General features: G+C 42.4%; 1 protein-coding gene across 1 annotated transcript in view; it reads left to right on the forward strand.

Moving 5' to 3' along the window:
* Window positions 1-6,349: 6,349 nt before the first annotated feature.
* The window catches only part of TRPC6 (transient receptor potential cation channel subfamily C member 6), a 74,957-nt gene continuing 64,788 nt past the window's right edge, over window positions 6,350-16,518 (forward strand). Inside the window, exon 1 of the mRNA XM_086882019.1 lies at window positions 6,350-6,519. Coding sequence (XP_086738145.1) covers window positions 6,377-6,519 — 143 coding nt within the window. The 5' untranslated portion in view covers window positions 6,350-6,376. The remainder of the gene's footprint in view (window positions 6,520-16,518) is intronic.

The raw sequence follows: 16,518 nt of genomic DNA on the forward strand, positions 1-16,518 counted from the left end.
CGAAAAAGATAAAGGCTAAGTGAGATCTTGTAAGGGAGGGGGCAGTGTGTGGATACACATGCTTAAGTGATGGGAGTAGGATAATCCCTAGCAGTCCAGCAATAATAATGCTCCTATAAATCTCTGTGTCCCCACAAACTCAAGTCCTGAGTATAAATGTCCAGGCAGAAATACATCCTTAAATGAATTCTTTTTTAATGCAGACCCTACTTCTACCCCCAGTCTCCTGCAGTGCAAAAATCTTTCAGTATCTCTGGCCCATGAACACCCACCCAGATATTTCAAACAGCTTTTGAATGTGTGTCTGTGATCCAGTCCTACTGCTCTCATTGGGCTCACTAGCATCTAAGCCAAACTCTTAATTAAGCTCTCCTTTGCAGAAAGAAGGTTCATCTGTAATTTCTGACTGAGTGATTAAAATGTGCACTTCAGTTTCATACATACATCCAGGCAGCATTCCGTGTGAACAAAAGGGATACAGCTAGGAGAGCCAAGTCACAGGATCATAGAACAATTTGGATTGGAAGGGACCATAAAGATCATGTTGTTCCAACCCCCCCTGCACAGGCAGGAACACCTTGCACTACATCAGGTTGCTCAAGGTCCTATCCTATCTGTCCTTGAATGGGATAGGGCACCCACAACTTCTCTGGACAGCCTATTCCAGTGTCTCACCATCCTCATAGTGAAGAATTTCTTTATAACATCTAATCTGAATGTGAAGCAGCAGGTTGGATCATTGCTGGAAGAGACTATACAAAGGAAGAATTTTAGAAATAGCAAAGGGTTTCTGGTTGGCACAACATGATTCTGCCCTCATTCACATCTAAACAAAAGCAGAAGGCAGCTGGGATTAGAATTAGTAGTTGACAATGGTTAGTCCATTCATTTTATTCAGAGAATTAACAAAATAATGCAGTAATTAAGTAGTAATGGTTCCATTTTCAGGCTTTCTAAAATCAGGTCCGGAGTTCAGCTCTACAGAGCAGAAAAGAATTCCATCAGGCAGGTTGCACACCCTTCATCCTCCACACTGTATAGCATTCTTATGTTCTTTCCAAGTGATACTCACACCCACAGCAGTGAAACTTCCTAGCCATTGCACAGTTAAACTGACTTGTACCCTTCCTGGTTTATTCAGCTGTGGTTTTGATAGTATTCCAGAACAGAAAGCCAGGAAACTGACTGTGGCATGAGTACCCTTGTTAGCACCTTCCAACCAGCTTACACAACAAGACTTCGGTTAAATGTGAGCATCAAACTGAACATCACTGTACGAATCCTTGAAAATTTCCTTGGAACTGCAGGTTGATGTTGCCACTTCCTCTTATTCCTGAACAGGTATAGATTAGTCTACAAGTTAGCAATACAATTGCAGCTATTGATATTCCACTAGATAGAGATAACCCAAGTTTGTAAGTTATGCAGTGAGGCTGAATCACGGTACTGTGCTGTTCTGCACGGCATCTTCTGCAGCTTTCATTGCCATGGCACCCAAATGACTTCTAGTAGTGCATTAAGCAATGTGCCTGTCACTTGTCAGGCAAGCTCACTCCATCTCTCATCCTTTCCCTTGTACAGGGAGCAGGAGCTTTCAGCTTTTGTTTTGAATCTTTGTGAGTGAAATATCTCAGTCACTAGACTTGATTGAGTGAATGATGATGGAATAGTTTGTAACTTGCTTTCTGTAATAAAACCAATTAAACCAACTCTAAACTACACTTACATTTCACATTAATGCATCAGTTCTTTTTATATGAGAAGACAGATGTATTTCCTGATGATGTGCTAAAAAGGGTGCACAAGGGAGACATTAAGCATGTAAATGCTGAATTTATTTTTTATTTGTCAAGGTTATGTATTTTTTACTTCTAAAGAATGAAAGGCTAATATGTGTACAAGTCAAATAAAATCTCAGTGGTGGTTTAACCCTGGCTGATGCCAGGTGCCCATGAAAGTTGTTTAATCACACCCTTCCTCAACTGGACACAGGAGGGATGAAATAACAAAAGGCTCATGGGTCAAGAGAAGAACAGGGAAAGATCACTCACTAATTACCATCACAGGAAAAACAGTCTCAGCTTGGGGAAAATCAATTTAATTTTCTACCAATCAAATCAAAGTAGGATAATGAGAAATAAAATCTGAATCCTAAAACATCTTTTCCCCAGTGTCACAGGGGGACAGGTAATGGAAGTAGTAGTCAGTCCATCACATTGCGCTGCTGCATCCTCCTCAAAAGCAAGAGTCCTTACATTCCCTTGCTGCAATGTGGGTCACTTCCAGAGGGTGCAGTCCTTCAGGAACACATGTAAGTCCCCAGATGGTCATAAGTCCTGCCAGAAAAGCTGCTCCAGCATCGGCTCTTCTCTCCAGGGGCCCACATGTCCTGTCAATCTTCTCCAGCACAGCCTTCCCATGGGCTCACACCCTCCTTTGAGCATTCTCCTGCTCCAGCATGGGGTCTTCCATAGGCTGCAGGTGGATCTCTGCTCCTCCTTTATCTCCTGCAGGGGCACAGCTGCCTCACCATGGTCTGCACCAGGGAAATGTCTGCTCTGGCACCTGGAGCACCTCCTGCCCTTCCTCTACACAGACCTTGGGTCTGCAGGGCCATTACTCTCACATATTCTCACTCCTTTCTCTGCCTGCAAATGTTCTTGTGCAGAAATTTTCCCCCATTCTTAAATCTGTTATCACAGAGGTGCTCCCACACTGCTGAAGGCTCAGCCTTGGCCAGCAGTGGGTCTGCCTTGGAGCTGGCTGTCACTGACATCATCTGACATGGGAGAAGCTTCTGGCACCTTCTCACAGAACTGTCCCCTGTAGGCCCCCCACTACCAAAACCTTGCCACACAAACCCCATAAAGACTCAGGAAAAGCAGGTTGTTTTTCTAGTTCAGTATTCACTCTGAATTTACACATAGATATAGATACATAGACATAGACACATATTTACAGGAAACACTACAGTGAAGATCTGATAACTTCCTCCAGAACAGCAATTTCATTGTAATTCAATTTGCAATTGAATTGTCTAATAAATGACTGCATAAATATCAATAATGGCTAATTCATTAAAAAATAGCATATGTTCATCTTTGCAACAGAAACACCAAGTCATTAGGAAAGCCAGAATAATATATTAATTTCATTTTGGTGTTGGAAATACTTGCAAGAAGCATAATGAGTAAAGTTGTACTCTGCTAGGAGTCTCTTTTCATTGACAGAAGGAAAGGACCACACCTTGCTTCTTCATTCCAGTATTTTGGCATCCAAAGTAATTATCTTTAACCTCACTAGCTTTCAGATAGTTACAGAATGGATTATCATCCCTAGCCTAAAAAAATCAAAAAATGCAAGTCCACTCCCATATCCTAAACCACTCCAAAATAAATGCATCAAAAGGACACACTACCTCTAGCCAGTGTTCCCATCATCTTGTGACTCTTGGAGAACCCACAGATTTCAGAACATCTGTGCTTATCTGACCTCTGGTAGAAGCATGGCCCACTCCCATAGAGCTGCATGTTTTCACCCAGTAACCAGGCAATGGAGACTAGACAGTTGCCACAGTATGTAGAAAGATGTCTTTTTAAAATATAAATCAGGTTGAAAAAGGTTCAGAATTTCACCTCTGCATCTTTTTTTTTTTCCTTTCAAGGGCTTTGGACATTTTTTTGTTCCTGTAATTTATCTGCCCAATGTTCCTGGAAAATCACACAGCTTTGTCATCACTGTGTCATCAATAACACCTATTGAGTGTGGCTTCAGGACTCGTGAAAGGTTTGGGATTGGTGAGAAAGTAAGAGTGCCTCGGGGAAAACCAGAACTTATGAGGCTGAAAAAAAGAATGAAGACCAAGGAAAGTTTGGCATCTAGGTAGGGTAGCAACTGAGAAAATGAGAAATGTCACCAGGAAGCTGAGAGAGATGCACAGGTATCATGTGGAAGATGGGAAATAATCTAAGGGCATTAAATCAGTACGCACAAGATTGAAGGAAGCAGCAGAATGGAATAGAGAAAGTGGCTCTGAAAGTGCAGGCTCTGAAATCAGAGGATCTGATAGCCCATCAACCAAGTAGGATGGTATGCACTTTAAAAAGAGGAATATATACCAGAGGGGAGGAAAAAAAAGGGAAGGGAAGGGAAGGGAAGGGAAGGGAAGGGAAGGGAAGGGAAGGGAAGGGAAGGGAAGGGAAGGGAAGGGAAGGGAAGGGAAGGGAAGGGAAGGGAAGGGAAGGGAAGGGAAGGGAAGGGAAGGGAAGGGAAGGGAAGGGAAGGGAAGGGAAGGGAAGGGAAGGGAAGGGAAGGGAAGGGAAGGGAAGGGAAGGGAAGGGAAGGGAAGGGAAGGGAAGGGAAGGGAAGGGAAGGGAAGGGAAGGGAAGGGAAGGGAAGGGAAGGGAAAAAAGGTACCTGGAAAAAAAGGTTTGAAACAACAGTCTAATATCAAATAGGCTACTTGAAATAAAAAGTAACTGCAAACATTTGGGGAATATACAAGAAAACACTAAGTGGAGAAGTACTGTCTCTTCATAACAGAGTAGAACAAATGAAATTAAATGGTTATGCACAAAAGCAGTAGAACACATCAAAATTCCATCACAAAGTATTCTAGAAAACAATTTTCTTTCAACAAAATGTGAGATATTATCAAGAACATATTTCTCAAATGCAGAGCCTGTACACAACTTTGGATTGTCTGTTTTTATAGTAATATGAAAGAAGAATCAGCATGAGAATTATAAAATACACATGGTATCATTGCTACTATACTTCCTATTTAAAATAAAATATCTTTAGCAGAAAAAAATTTGTTCAAAAAGATTTCTAAAACCCATAAGAGTGTCATTTTGAGAGCCCTAGCTAGGAGGACAAAAGAAATTTCAGAAATTTGACTGCAGGCATTTCTGCAGCTCCTCTAAAGACCATGTAAATGAGCTGCAGGTCTCTTTACACATCTCTTCCTCTGGCAGTTTCAGTAGGTGAGAGGAGTCCCAGGGCCCAGGCAGGCACTGAAACCATGGTCTGGCTAGGGCTGCTGGAGAGCACGGGAGTGTCAGCCTGCTCTGCAAACAACTGTACTGGGGCTTGCCCAGTTATTTTCTAAGCACATCACTAAATCAGAGGAAGGTGTGCATGCCTAGAGAGTACAGGGATGTGGGCTATTCCAACAAAAACACTGGAAAGAATTCAATAAGTGAACGTGGCCAGGAACAAGGGAGCGATTTTATTTGGATGCACAAATATTTTATCTATACATTTACAACATTTAATTCTAAATAATCCCTTATGCAATCCCACAGCAAGCACTGTGTTAAAAGTGAAAGATACCTAAAGGCCAGATATTAATTCTTCAGTGAGATACATCTTTCCTAGAAAAGTTTGTAATTATTCATCTGCAAACTATCATCAAACAAAGTGCTACCAGTGAAGCAGAACTGAGAAATACAGGTGGACTGGGTTTTGCTTAAGTGTTATTACTGCAAAAATATTGTGTTGTTTTGAGTTCTTTTTACTACGATATTTGATGTTTTGCCCTTGCTCTTAACTGAAATTACTAGAGGTGAATAAAAACTGGCTCTTCTCTGAAACAGGTGAACAGCGTTTGTAAGAGGATGTTTCAAAGATGAAAGAAAGAGGCGAAGGGCCTGAAAAGGAAGCACAATTTCCAAGGAAATTTTCCAGTTTATGGGGAAGAAAGACTTAAAGTTGCAGATTTTCTGGGCGTGCTGGATTAGCATTAATTTTCACGGCTGCTCTTCCTCGGCCACTTGCACGAGGACAGGAGCGCAGCGCAGGCTGTACTACCACACCTCAGAGCATCCAAGCGCGAGTCCTGTCCCCCAGCCGCGGGGAGCCACCGCCAGCCGCGCCGCCGCTCCCGCCCAATTCCCCCGGAGCGTCCGGCGGGCTCCATGGCAGAGCGAGCTCCGCGGGCCGTGCCCGGGGCGAAGCGGCGGGAGGCGCTCAGTGGGACATGGTCCCAGCCCGGGGCAGCGCTGCGGGGCCGGGAGCGCACAGGGCTGCGGCGGGACACGGCCCCGCGGGGCCGGGGCGCGGCGGTGCCGGCGGGGGAGGCGCGCAGGGGGCACCGAAGCCCCAGGGGAGGCGAGCGGAGCCCGCCGCCCTCCCTCCCACCTCCCGCCCCTTCCCTCCGGCCGGGGACAGCCGCGCCGGCTGACGCGCCGCAAACTTTGCTGCTGCCGCTGCCGCGGCCGCCGGGAGCCCCTCGGTGCCGGGGCGCGGAGCGAGCGGGGCCGCGGCGCTGCCGGGGCAGAGCCCGGAGCGGTCCCGAGCGGCGGCGCCTCCGCGCCGCTCCCGCCGCGCCCCGAGGGAGCCGCCGCGCCGCCCCGCAGCCCGGCCGCGGGACAGCATGAGCCAGGCGCAGCCCTACGCCCCGCGGAAGGGCAGCTCCCCGGCGCCGGGGGCCCGGCGGAACGACAGCCAGGACTACCTGCTGCTGGACGCGGAGTTGTGCGAGGAGAGCGCCCTGCCGCCCTACGCCTTCTACCCGGTGTGAGTCCCGCCGGGGAGGCGGTGGCGGGACAGGTGCAGCGGGCGGGGGGCGCGGCAGCCGCGGCGGGGGGACCCTGTGCTCTGCCCTCTCCGGGGGACGAGCCGGGTGGCTGCGCTTGGAAAGGCGCAGCAGCAGCCTTGGCATCGCCGTGCCCGGGCTGGCGGGTCTCTGAGAACACCGTGGTGCCTTCCCGCTGACAGGGAGGCGGGAGGGTGGCTTGGGTTCAGTCGTGGAGAGCCGGACAAGAGACGTCCGTGTACATAAAACCGATGGCGTCTAACGGGTTAAATGTAATTACAGAAATTTTAACTCCTGAGATCGGTTGCTCCCACCGAGAGAGCACACATTGCAGGTGTGTGCATAAAACCATCCTCCTTTCCTTATTGCAAAATAAATGCAAAACCCCCCATCCTCCTATCATTATTTTTGTAAGAGCCACGTAGCCTCGTGTAATTTCATTAGGTGAGTTTTGGCAGGTAGCTGTCGTTGAAAGCAGAGTGTAAGAACATATTCAATAAAAGCTAAATAATGTAAAAATAGATTACAAAGGCTCCAGGAACCACAACTTAACGTCCACGTCGATTGGCGTTCAGTGTTGACAGTGTCCCCCTGGTTATGTGCTGTCAGCATGACTACTGTAATTACCACTTGTTAATGCTTCTGGGGAGAAGCTATCCAACAGAGGGGGAAAATGGGTATTAAGCAATGCAAGATGAGTCCTAAAATCTCAGGTGATTGCTAGAAGATGTGTACTTTATTTTGTAGAAATTATATTTTATTGCTTAACTGGTAAATTCCAGTTACCAGTCTCTCCTAATATTTGCTGTTTTATCTGTGAGCCACCTACCAGCCGCTTGACAGCTACCTGGATATAGGAAAGGAATAACAACAATGAAACTGGGAACACTTACAGTGCTTGAATATTTATCAACTCAGCTAAGAACAACCAGAGTTTTCAAAATTTACTGCTGTACTGCTGTTCTTGAGCGTCTTTGTGGATCACTAATTCAGTATGCTCAATAGCTGAAGCAGGCACACTGGACTTAAAAATATATCTCAAAATATATGAATGCATCTACCTAATGAATCCTTTCAGAAAAGAAAAGCCTTATGATGTTTATTTCAGATTGGTTCTCACTAGTGGACTAAAGCTTTGAACTAATATGGCAATTCTGAAATTCTTTTGCCATCTACTCATTCAGAATGGTTGTGCAGCTGTGAGAGGATTGATCTTGCATAGGTATTTCAAATCATCTCCTCAAACAAAATGTGCCAGTCTGTGGGGTGCTGATACTTTCCCTTCAAGAGTGAAGTGAAAAAAGTGCCTGTGCTAGCAGCTCTTGGTCCAGCACAGGCCCAATGAGAGATTGCCTCTCATCACCTCACAGTGGCTGTAAGGGAAGCCTGCATCCTAATCAAGTTGCTTTGTAGAACAAGGGTAGCACTAACCACGGGAAGTTATCAAGGGCTTGTTTTTGACATGCACGTTAGGCATGGAGAAGTTGTTCTTTGGGCCTTCTCTGGATGTGGAAGAGTCACCTCACAGAGATCCATAGGCAATGCCTACATGCAGCCACTGCCAGGACTTCCTTGGCTGGCTGGAATGAATGCAGTGAGTGAATAGGCTCCTCCAGGCTACAGTGATTACCAAGCACAGTTTTTAAGTTTTTCTGCCCAGCTTCCAGCTACATCCCATTTCAGGTACATTTTGCAGATATGCCTTTTCAGCCAAAAGTCATCAGTTTTGCTAGAGACCTTCATATGGCCAAGAATTTAATAAATAATGAGCTGGGCCATGTGCAGAGGACAGTCCAAAAAAAGCTGAGTTTTACTTCCTTTTAAACATTACTGAGAGGGTAACACACTTACTGGTATAGTATGGCATGTGACTATTGCTTGAATAAGGAAAAGTTTTTTCTCAAGTGATGATTTAGTGCTAATGCTGATGTTAGTGCATATGTTGTTTGTAGAACATGCTTTTCATGTGTTGTTTTGTGACTGCCGTTAAGTGCTGTAGTTTCTGGATGATAATAAAAACACGAACCATTTACAGAGATCTATTTCCTGTATTGTAGCTCCTCTTTCTGGAGAACAGACTTATTGTATCCAAGGTAGCTGCTACCTTCATTGCAAAAAAGATTTCAAGAAGGTACCTTGAACTCCTCAGCTATGCTAAGTAGGGTCACACAGTCTACTGGCAGTGGATAGAAGGCTTTTACCTTTATATGTGGTTTGATGCAAAACAAAATTCAAATGCAATTTTGTGCTGCAAAATCCTGCTTTTCTTTTGAACCTTAAGCAGGAAACACAATATTTGGGCAATCTATAGAATTTGTAAATTAGTTATTTCCAAAAGATGAGGCTGCTTTCTAAGAATTAAGACTTTTAAGATGTGTTAGAAATTATATGCAAGTAAACGTTTTCTTTCTAGTAGTGCTCTTCCATCTAGTCATTGTGTCTTGCACCTTATGTATCAAGAAATACATTACAATATACATGTCAGAAGATTGACTCTAGGAATGCAAAAATGTGTATGTGTTGGGATTTGTCCCTCCTTTGTGCAAGTATTTCATTGGGAAAGAGCCCGGTGTGGGGGTTTAAAACAGAATGGAAAGTGCATTTTTACATCTAATCTCAAATATGAATGCTGATGTGCAGTAGGATTTGATAGCACTTCTATATAAACTTCCCTGCTAAAAAAATGTCAGTGAAGGACAGATTGTCACTGCACTAGGCTAGTGAGAAGACACTAATTCAGTCAGACATCTGGTTATACTGCTTATTTATACTTTGCAATATTTTGCATTGTGAAAAATAAATGTTTTCTTATAGATGTGAGAAGGGATAATTGTGTATTAAAATGTCAGTTGTAAAGTAAACGAGGCACACAAATTATGACATGAAAACAGGGGGAAAAAGGGTTCCAATGTGCATAACTGCCTTTAGACATAGACTATTCCTCAGCTTCTGTGGTTTTCTAGCTAAGTGTTTCTCGAAATTACCAAACCTAGTACATACTTAAAAACCTACTCTTTGTTAAATAACATTTTTAATGATTTCTTTCCTGCCTGCAATAAAGCAGTGTCTGCCATTGACATAACATGATTTTTATCTCTAGTCTCAACTGTCTTGCTTGAAATGACCTGTAAAATTATCTTCCAGACTCTTCATTAGACATAATCTCTTCAGGGAGTACTGCAAAATGTGGCAGCTGTGTTTCAGATTGTCAGCCTCTTTCATGAGATGCTTTTTCTTCTGAAAATATGTTTCAGTGGTCTTGTTGAGATCAAAAAGGTAGAAGAGTTGCTATGGGGGGGGGTAATTTCCTTTTATAGCCTAGTGTATGGAACAAATACACAAACCATCATGTGATTTAGGTTTGATGGGTCTACTTCGTACTGGGCATTGGAAAAAAAAATCATGTCTCAATCTCTCATATTCTGGGCAACTAAATTCCTGAGGTCTTGAGTAAAAGGATAACAACATTGTTATCAAACCTCAGAAAATCCAGCTTTGAGTTCACTCTGTGTATCCTGCAAGTAGGTAGAAGAGAATGCTTCATTTTTTCAGCATCACATATATCTTTATTTATTTCATACTAGGTAGGCTTTCTTCCCCCCACGTGTTCATTTTTGATGAAGGCTTGTGGGATTTCTTGGGTTTAGTTATTAGGCATTCTTGTGTTTGCTGTGTACACTCACTAATTTAACTGAGAACTTCTTTGGTCAGCTACAATTCCCAGTTTCCTATGCTAATACTTCATAGTCATTTTGCTTGAGCCACTGCAATATATCTGCAAGTTTATTTATACCCTAGCTCTCATGCAGTCACCAAACAAATGAAATTCACCTCTCTGGGGGACATAATTTCGTAAAACTGGAAAATTTCCATGAAAATAGAAGTAATTTCTTGAATTTGCATGAGGAGGGTAGAGTAGTGATTCAGAAATGTGTGGGATGTATATGGCATACTTTTCAATGTAAATGTTAATAACCAGCATGCTGTTTGTCAAACACTCTCCCAGCAGCATTTGCCACCACAGAAGCGGAAGGTTATAATAACTGGCTACTTGAAGAATTCCTGCCAATATTGGTATCCCCAAATAAAGGCGGTTTGGCACGGTGGGTCTGCGTCATCAGGCTGTGTTAGACTTTCCAGCTCTGCAAACTTCAGCAAAAGAAAAATTTGGCAGTTAAACTGTGTTCATCCTATTCTTTGTAACTTGGTTTTGTACCTCAGGTTGTTGCACAGTGTCAGGCAATGCCTTAGCAGAAGGCCTTTGACTTGAAGGGCATACAGTGAGTCTTGTATACAGGTTTGTGCTCTTGTGAGTGTAGCCACTTGCACTCCTCCTTAGCAGGAAGCTTAAAGGATTTGTGTTGATAAGCGGTGTTTAAATATAAGTTTTGATAATTAAATGTGGGCAAAAAGCTTAACAGTAATTAGTTGACATGCAGTGTTCTCTGGAATGGATTAACAATTTTGTCTTGAAGTAGAATGGTTATTTGTTTAGCACTGAAAGATCACAATCAAGTATACTATTTTTAGTGAAATAAAATGTGTGGAATATAATGTGAAGATGACTGATGACTGACTAAAGTCTGGGTTTATTTTCTATATCCGTTTCTTTACAACTATGCTTTTTTCTACCAATAGTGCATTTGTAAACACAGCTCTATTGCAACCACCAGTCTGATATGTTTGAATAAATTTTTGTCAATATTGAAAAAAATACAGATAAAAGGCAAGCTGTGGCATTAGGGATAGAATGTGGGATTTACTACAAGAACCCCAAATAAGTGAAATAATAGCATATCAAGTATTGTCATTTCTAGGTTTATTCTCAAAGCTGTGTAGGAAGTGGATAACTTGTTTTCTGGAAGAGTTTAATGTAGTTCCCTTTTGTTAAAAAAAAAAAAATTGCTCATATGAATAAAATATCAGTATCATGAGCTCAGATGATGCTAGTTCAGAAGAGCATGACTGGAATTCATTTTTAGTGTTAGAACTTAATTAAATACTGGGTTTGAGGTCAGTATTTATCTTAGTGAAGAGAACAAAGAAGTGAGGATATTATAAAAAATATTTAGCATCTATGAGGCCTTTCATGCAGGCAGGAAGAAGGATCATAAACCAGAGGATCATGGTTGATCTGTAGAAAACAGAATGCAGACCACAAAGCCTGGTGCTGCTGCAGCACAAACAGTTTTGCAGAGCATTCAGAGTGGAGAATTTTCATAAAGCTTTGTGCTGTGTTGCAAAGTCATACAAGGGTTTGGGTTGGGAGAGACCTTAAAGATTGTCCAATCCCAACACCCCTGCTATGGGCAGGGATGCCACCCACTGGATCAGCTTGCTCAGAGCTCCAACCAGCCTGGCCTTGGACACTTCCTGCCATGGGGCATCCACAACCTCTCTGACAAACCTGTTCCAGTTGTCTCAGTACCCTCTGAGTAAAGAATTTCTTCCTAACAGCTAATCAAATCTCTCCTGTTGTAGTTTAAAGCCATTCCTTCTTGTCCTCAGGTGTCATATCAGCATAACCAGCAAACAGGTCAGTGTCCAGCAGATGAAGGGGTAGATTCAGAGCTGGTCTGGTGCCTCTTGTCATCTTCTGTCAGCACTGGTGTTAGTTCAGAGGAACACCTGGTCCTGCTGATTTTCCTCCTGGCCCAGCCTGGGTATCTCCTATTGTGCACGTTGTCTGACTTTTGGACTGATGACTGACTGCTTAGCAGCTTTTCAAAGGGGAAGATTCCTTTATCTTTGAGGGATGATTTATGTTTTTCTTTCCCTTCTGTAAGATGTTTGCCTGCCATCAACACGTTTCAGCTTTTCTAGTTGTGATTTCCCCCTCTTATTTGGAACAGGTAGCCAGGCCAGACTGATAAACTTTGTTAGTCCTACTCTGTGCACATGTCCTAGGCCTGCTAAGTAGCAATAGCCCACAGTAACTTCTATAATAATTGTCCCTAAGCAACTGTTTTTCATGATAGAAAATTATAAACCAATTTTCCTTTCTTCTTTTCAATGCAGTAATTGATTTTCTATACTAGTTTTATTTTCATTGTTCTAATCTTTAGCTATATGCTTTTCTTCCTGAAGATAACCTAAAATGACTTTCAATTTTCAAGTCTTATAAAAAATTTCTTAATGAAAGGAACATGTGCTAGGAATTTCTAGTTTATTATCTTCATTTGCTAAGGTTGTTGTAGTGTATATGAGTTGAAGTTATGGTTCTTTGGGGTTTTTTCCATCTGGATTTATTAATTTATAGTTAATTCCAGTGAAATGATAATGATCCAAGTATGTTACCTATAAAAAAAGCTGTTGAAATGCTAATTGAAATTTATAGTGCTTTATTTGGGGATGTGTGGGAGAGGAGTTCTTGGAAGTTACATGTCTGCTGTAGTAGTGGTGCTTATTCAAAGAGAAACCCTGTGCTCTGAGAACTCACAAGTGTCTCTTAGCCCTGAAGGATAAATGTGAATGCTTGAGGATCTGCCTGTGCCATGTCCACTGCTTATCTTGTGCTCTCCTCTGTCCTGTAGGATAGAATAGAATAGTACATACATAGAATAGGATGGCTGCTCAGAGGGTTCAGGCTCTGCAAAGGATCATCTCGCTCCACCAGTGAGGGGATTACCTAGTTATCTTGACAAATCAGATGCAGAAGCAGGCTCTGGGAAGGCAGCAGTGACTCTTCCTCTCTGTAGATTTTGTATTCCTCTCCCTTTAAGAACAAGTTTCCTATTAATTACTCAGGATGGTTTGTGAAGAGTGCTGCACTTGTGAGTCTTAAAGTGAGTCTTGATGGTCTCAAGTGAATCTTAGAATAGTGCTTCTCCCCATACAAGACACAAATTTGTTTTCTCTCTTTTAAGTGTAGAAATCTGAGCTAAAAACTACAACAACCCTTGATAAAAGTACAATCAAAGTGCAGTAGCTCTTAGAAAACTTAGCTAATATGTCTTCATTTTCAAGTAGTAGGCATGGGATGAAACATTTCAAGGATGCTGGGTATTTTGTATGGCCTCTGTGAGATGTTCTCACTTCAGGATCTTAGAACCTAAACCAAAAGCTCTGGAAAACTTGGGCTGTAATCCATATTATTGTTCAAGTCCCTTGGATGTCAGTGAGGCTGGAAGTCTGTAACAACCTGTAGCTGCCCAGGGAAGACTAAGGAGTTGGGTCAACATGGCAGATGGAGCAAAACCAGGAACATCTTGAACTGACATCTAAGCAACAAATAAAAGAACCAAAAATTAGGAGGGGAGAGGGACTTAAGTTTCTGAAGATACAGTTTAGATAATTTGAAACATTTTGTAGAACACTTCTAACAAAAAAAACCCCGCAAATAGCAGTATCTCCAGGTCTGCAGAATAAATGCTGACTATGGTACAAAGCTGAAGAAGTTAATGTTCCCTACATTTCTTCAGAGAAGAATTTTTGAGGTTTAAGTCAGAAAGCTATTTAATAATTTAGAAACATCTGATGTGAGCACATTTGTAGGTAAACAGCAAATGATGTGATAGTGAAATTTCAGAACTTCTTTGTATGATAAAATAATAATGATGTTACCTAACATGTTGATATATAAAATATACGCTGGGATTTCTTACCCCACAGCTACTTCCATCCTAAAATAAGCAACAGCATTTAATGCACAACAGGAAGAGAAACTTAAAAAATAATCTAGGCAGGGATTTGCAGAGACAGCAAGGCTAATGCCTCTCATTTTACAAAGTTGTCTGAGGATCTTTCATGACCTGAGGTTTCTATGTTACTGATTTTACATCAAATCCAAAACCCAGCAGACATTTCCCTAGTTATCAGTGAGAGCACTGAAAATGCCTTAGAGGGAAAGAATATCCTTGTGGTTTAAGCAGCTTTGTGCAGGACATGGATCAATGGGGAAGGTGCTGGTAGCAGCACTGCTGGGTATCTGTGTGCCTTTTTGAAAATCCATCTATAACTATACTTTTGACTGCATACAGGTCTTGGTATCTCCAGAGGGCCAGAAAAGGCATGGAAGTACACATTGAGGAGGAGGGGAAATAGACTCACTGCAGGGACATGTGGTCCAGTTCCTCTGTGTATTTAGAGACCTGAGGACAGTTTTGGGGAATTAGAATTATATGACTGATTCAACTGCAAAGTGTCTTTTGTTGAGTGAGATGTAATTTCTGAATAGTTTCCATGTCTGGAATAATTCTTTTGAATCTATCAATATTATATTGTCAGAGGGGGAATGTTGCCCCAAAGATGGATTTCCAGCCAGACAGCAGAGGCACAGTACAGCTGAGTGCTCTTTACTGTAAGAAGTATGGAACAAGATGTGTGGTGCTGAATGTCATCTGAAAATGGAAGTGTGTCCATCTGTGTGTGCTCACATCCGGACTCAGCAGCAGGCTGCTGCTTTTAAGGGGCATGAGGTGGCTCTTTTTGCATGTGTTACAGGGTTGGGATCCTGCCTCTGCACCTGCTGGGCTTGTACTGCTCTGCTATGCCATGATAGCAAGCAGGCAAGATCAACCCAGCTGCATCATCATCATGTTGCACTGCCTGTTTGTTCAGGCAAGCACAGCTTTTTGTTATGCTCATTGTGCTGGTTCTCATGTTGCTGTAATCATAACATTTGTCCTGAGTGTAGGCAATGGGTCATTAGTGGAATGTGTTCAGATATACTTACAGGTGTCACTGTCTTGGCTGGAGAGTCAGTGATGGATGGGATCACCTTTCCTCTCACTCTGCTTGGTAATCCCTGAGCCTGAGATAAAAGGTAGAAAAAACCAAGAGAGCATCTACTAGTGTTCTATATTCTTGAAAGCACTAGTTCTGAGAATATGACAGGCAGTAAATATGAAATTATGACAGCTAAATACCTTACAAAAAAAGGCAAGGGGCTAAAAATAATGTAACTGGAGGGGATGTTTAAAAGGAATTGAAAAAGTTGTGGATGTTCAAAATAAGACTGCCTTTTTTTTTCCCACCTGTCTACAGTCATCAATTAGCATCTTATAAATTCAAGGTAATTTCTAGAAAGCAGCAAAGACAGATGAAGCTTCTGCATATTCTCATGCACAGGAATGGGACATTGCAGAGTGGGGAAGAAGAATGGTAAAACTATTTTGATGACAATTTTCATGTGCAGCATCTAGAGAAATGTTATGTCAACTAGACTAACTTAGTATCCCAGACATTACTGATGCATGAGAGCATGACTCTCTGTTTCTCACACTTTGCACTTACTGCTGCTCCAGAGAGTACATAGCATAACACTTACAGGAGGATCATGAGGAAAAAAATCCAGTTTCTAAGTAAATAAAAATTGTAAGTAAAACTCTAAAAGTGCATGTTTTGCCTTTTGGGTTTGTTCCCTTCCTCTTCCCTTCTTCTGGGATGTCACCTTTCATGCTTGGCAAAAAAAAAACAATTTCATTTTTCCAGTAGAGAATACATATATTCACAACACAAGTCTCTGTTCTCATTTTCTCAAGTCCTATGTAAAAATGAAAGCTGAGTATGTCTGAAACTTCTGTTCCTGTGGAATGTTACTGGTTTTGTATCTGTTTTTGTGGTTTAAAAAATTACTTTAATTCTTTTTTTTCCAAATAAGTCTTGACAGTGCTGTTCTCAGAAGTTCTCTCCATTGGCTTTTTGATCTAAAGTGTTTCAGTATGGCTGAAATAAGAATGTTGGCATTTGGCTTGTTGAGCCACCATAAATGACAGATGAGTTAATTCAATATTAGCTGCTTTTGAATCCCCCCTGGGATGGCTGCAGAGAGGACAGTTCCAGCTCCCTGCTGAACTCTTTCCCACTCTGTGTATGTGGCTTGACTCCCTCGGCGGTCAGCCATGCTCAGAGTGTACCTGCTTGTTGGTGTTTGGCTCATGATGTTCTCTCAAGAGACCAGCCCAAGCAAAGCAATTGTGACCAAAACTACAGATCTGTCTCCCTTCAGTAGGAAAATGAAGCTAACTGTGCTGTGGAAC

Source organism: Cyanistes caeruleus, chromosome 3 (assembly GCF_971803275.1).
Source record: "Cyanistes caeruleus chromosome 3, bCyaCae1.hap1.1, whole genome shotgun sequence".
NCBI classification, from domain to species: domain Eukaryota; kingdom Metazoa; phylum Chordata; class Aves; order Passeriformes; family Paridae; genus Cyanistes; species Cyanistes caeruleus.